The sequence below is a fragment of the Homarus americanus genome, unplaced genomic scaffold (assembly GCF_018991925.1).
Source record: "Homarus americanus isolate GMGI-L3 unplaced genomic scaffold, GMGI_Hamer_2.0 scaffold35742, whole genome shotgun sequence".
NCBI lineage: Eukaryota > Metazoa > Arthropoda > Malacostraca > Decapoda > Nephropidae > Homarus > Homarus americanus.
This window is the reverse complement of record NW_024725715.1, coordinates 11612-15000: the sequence shown is the minus strand read 5'-3', so window position 1 is coordinate 15000 and position 3389 is coordinate 11612. Positions and strand designations below refer to the sequence as shown.

Below are 3389 nucleotides of genomic sequence, written 5' to 3'. Positions count from 1 at the left end.
GAATCAGTATATTTATGTTAGGAACCACTAGATCTCTCTGAAGTCATTACCCAATAATAAATAAGATACTTGCACACAGGCATTGGGTCTTTCCTTATAGCTATTTGCACTTCCCAGTAATCAAGAGGACATGGGTGCTGTGAGATAGGAAGAATGGGATGAAAGATCTGAAATTAGAACACTCTCATTAGTAAATGCAGTAGATATATCAGGAATGACGTTAAACAGGAGGATAGATTGTGCTGCACCCGTATCACGTAGTATACGAATAGGGAAAGAACGAGACCCCTCTATGATTGAAATTTTTCCCTCATAGGTGAATGAAGAGAAGAGATCCTGATGGGGCCTTTCCACATTGGTGGTTGCTATTGGTTTGAATTTGGGATCCAGGGAACTACTTTTAGCAATTCGACACTTTGGGTGTTTACAAGACTGGATCGTATGGCCTGGGTTTTTACAGTAAGAACAAGTAAACTTGGTTGCATCAGGGGTGGTAGGTGTGGGACCTTTCGACCTACCACTCACGTCCCCAAGGTTATCATCAGAGGAGGACCTAACATGTCGGGAAGTACCACGTTCCCTACGGCACAGTGACTCCACCAGCAAGGCGTACACATCAGCCAGCTCAGCCGCACGTCCTAAATTAACCTCTCCACGCTCCTCCACATGCTTCAAAATGTGAAATGGTATCTTGCTCTTCCACTCCTCCAGGACTACCAGAAGTTATACCTAGGAAATTACACTTCTGAATATTGTTCTGAGAAGATCCTTGAATAAGGATAGAGACTTGAAAGGGGAAGAAATGCGGCGTGTATAAGATCAACTTAACCCTGAGATACTTGAAAGAGGAAGCATGATACGCATTTATATAAAGATCCGGATTAACAAACTCTTAGAGAGCTTAAAGAGGAAGGGCGTATTACGGCATTAATATAAAGATCCGGATTAATAACCCAAGATATTTCTGAAAGGGGAAGGGCGTATTACGGCATTTTATATAAAGATCCGGATTAACAACCCTGAGATACTTGAAAGAGGAAGGGCGTATTACGGCGTTAATATAAAGATCCGGATTAACAACCCTGAGATACTTTAAAGAGGAAGGGCGTATTACGGCATTAATATAAAGATCCGGATTAACAACCCTGAGATACTTGAAAGAGGAAGGGCGTATTACGGCATTAATATAAAGATCCGGATTAACAACCCTTGAGTTACTTGATTGACCCTGAATGAGATAATGAGAAGAACAATAATTGAGGCTTTATAATTATGGGGTCCTGGTAGAGCGGGGCGTCCCAAGATATCACTTCACCCTAAACTAGTGACTATGGAACAGCCTACTCTGGAGTGAGGGTACGGCATTAAACAGATCCGGATTCTTCCCTACACTCGATAAGACATACTACACGACTGCCACGTGTAATAACAGGTAAGCCTTATGACACTTGGAACCTAATATCCTACGGCTGTCACTCTTACTGTACGATAATACCAATATATGCACACACATATGAAGGAAACTTTAAACTACCGTAAAGCAATTGTGAACAGAAGTGACTGGGAGGAATAATTAACACTGAGTAACAAGGGAGGAAGGAATATGGTACTTAAGGTCGTATCCTGTCACGGTCGCCATTTGTTACGAGTTGGGGATTTAGAATATAGTTATACGTCTACCCAGATCCCAACAGGTAACAAAAAAAAACAAACAAAGACAATCGGACTATAAAAGGGTAGACAAAGGATGCGAGTTTTCGTTGTGTATAATAGAGTACCATAAATCCCTAAACAAAATATTCAGCTTATAAATTACCCTTAACCAAACTTAACCTAAACATTAACAGTATATACATATTAATACAACATAAACAATTTTGAAGCAAGTGGACGTGGGGGAGGCAATACAAGATACAAGTACTTAAGTGAGGAGCTGAGATGGCTGACGAGTAAGGCTGAGTATTGTAGAAGACGGTAGGTAGTCACTGCACCGTAGGTTTAGAGGATAGATGATCCTGTGGTCACTTCCCAGAGCCAAGTCCTCTCTCCTCGAATTGGAGCTGACAAAGAAGACTTTGAGGAGGTGACGCAACAACCAGGATATGGAGAAGAGAAACCCCGGAGTGGTAACTAAGACGAGTCATACTCGTGTCTCGTCCCTAGATGGCGTTGCTCGTGGTGCTGGGTAGGTAGATCAGGACAATAGATGGCGTGGTTCGTAGTGCTGGGTGGAGGGGTTCGTAACAGTGTGTTGGTGATGTATATATATATATGTACAGTATTGAGCAACAGACAAACTATCTTGAAAAGGTCCTCTCGTGCTACTGATGAAACAGACAACCATCAAATATATTTAGTGAAGCCCAAATGTACCAGGCTACAGTAGGGAGACTAGAAACTGGTAAGAACACAAGAGGACCCACACAAGACTACACAGTGACAAGGAACACTAGACTACGCAATGACAAGGAACACAAAAAGTTCACACAAGACTACAGAGTGACAAGGAACTCAAGAGGAGCCACACAAGACTACACAGTGACAAGGAATACAACAAGACTCACACGAGACTATACAGTGACAAGGAACACAAGAAGACTCACACAAGACTACACAGTGATAAGGAACACAAGAAGACTCACACAAGACTACACAGTGATAAGGAACACAAGAGCTCCCACAAAAGACTATGCAGTGACACGGAACACAAGAAGACCCACACAAGACTACACAGTGACAAGGAACACAAGAGCTCCCACAAAAGACTATACAGTGACACGGAACACAAGAAGACCCACACAAGACTACACAGTGACATAAAACACAAAAGGTCCCAGACACTCCGCCATCGAGACGACTCCGTTATAGTGAACTCTGGCGGGAAGAGTACGTAGACTTTCTGGTATTGCACAGTTTATGTTTCCCATCGTGGGGCATAGTATGTTGTGACCAAGGCGTGTTTCATACCTAAGTCTGTGAATAAGATGCATCTACAGTAAAGGTGGACACAGATATATCCAAGTGTGTTTACGGAAGAAAACACCGTGAGAGTCGATACTTAAGACGCACGCACGCACGCACGCACGCACGCACGCACGCACGCACGCACGCACGCACGCACGCACACTAAGGTTCAAATTTACTGTTGGTTTTGTTTAAGCGAATTTAGGTACTTCAGCAGCTGGAGCTTAAAACACAGTTCACTAACTTCTGATATGAAACAACAACTTTTAGAAATTAATAAAAATTTCGGAATTTCATTCAATTTGTTGGATATCATCATTGACTGAAGACCTGTCCGTAACTTGTAGCAATATAGTGTTAGCAGTGGAAGACCAAGAGAGTGGTTTATCATGTTAATGCCTCCATCATCGGTTTTTCCTATAAGG

General features: G+C 42.5%; 1 protein-coding gene across 1 annotated transcript; it reads left to right on the top strand.

Moving 5' to 3' along the window:
- Positions 1 to 2367: 2367 nt before the first annotated feature.
- Positions 2368 to 2820, top strand: LOC121865277. Its single transcript, XM_042364632.1, has one exon. It carries the CDS (start codon positions 2368 to 2370, stop codon positions 2818 to 2820), a length of 453 nt encoding a protein of 150 aa, XP_042220566.1.
- The last annotated feature ends 569 nt before the right edge of the window (positions 2821 to 3389 follow it).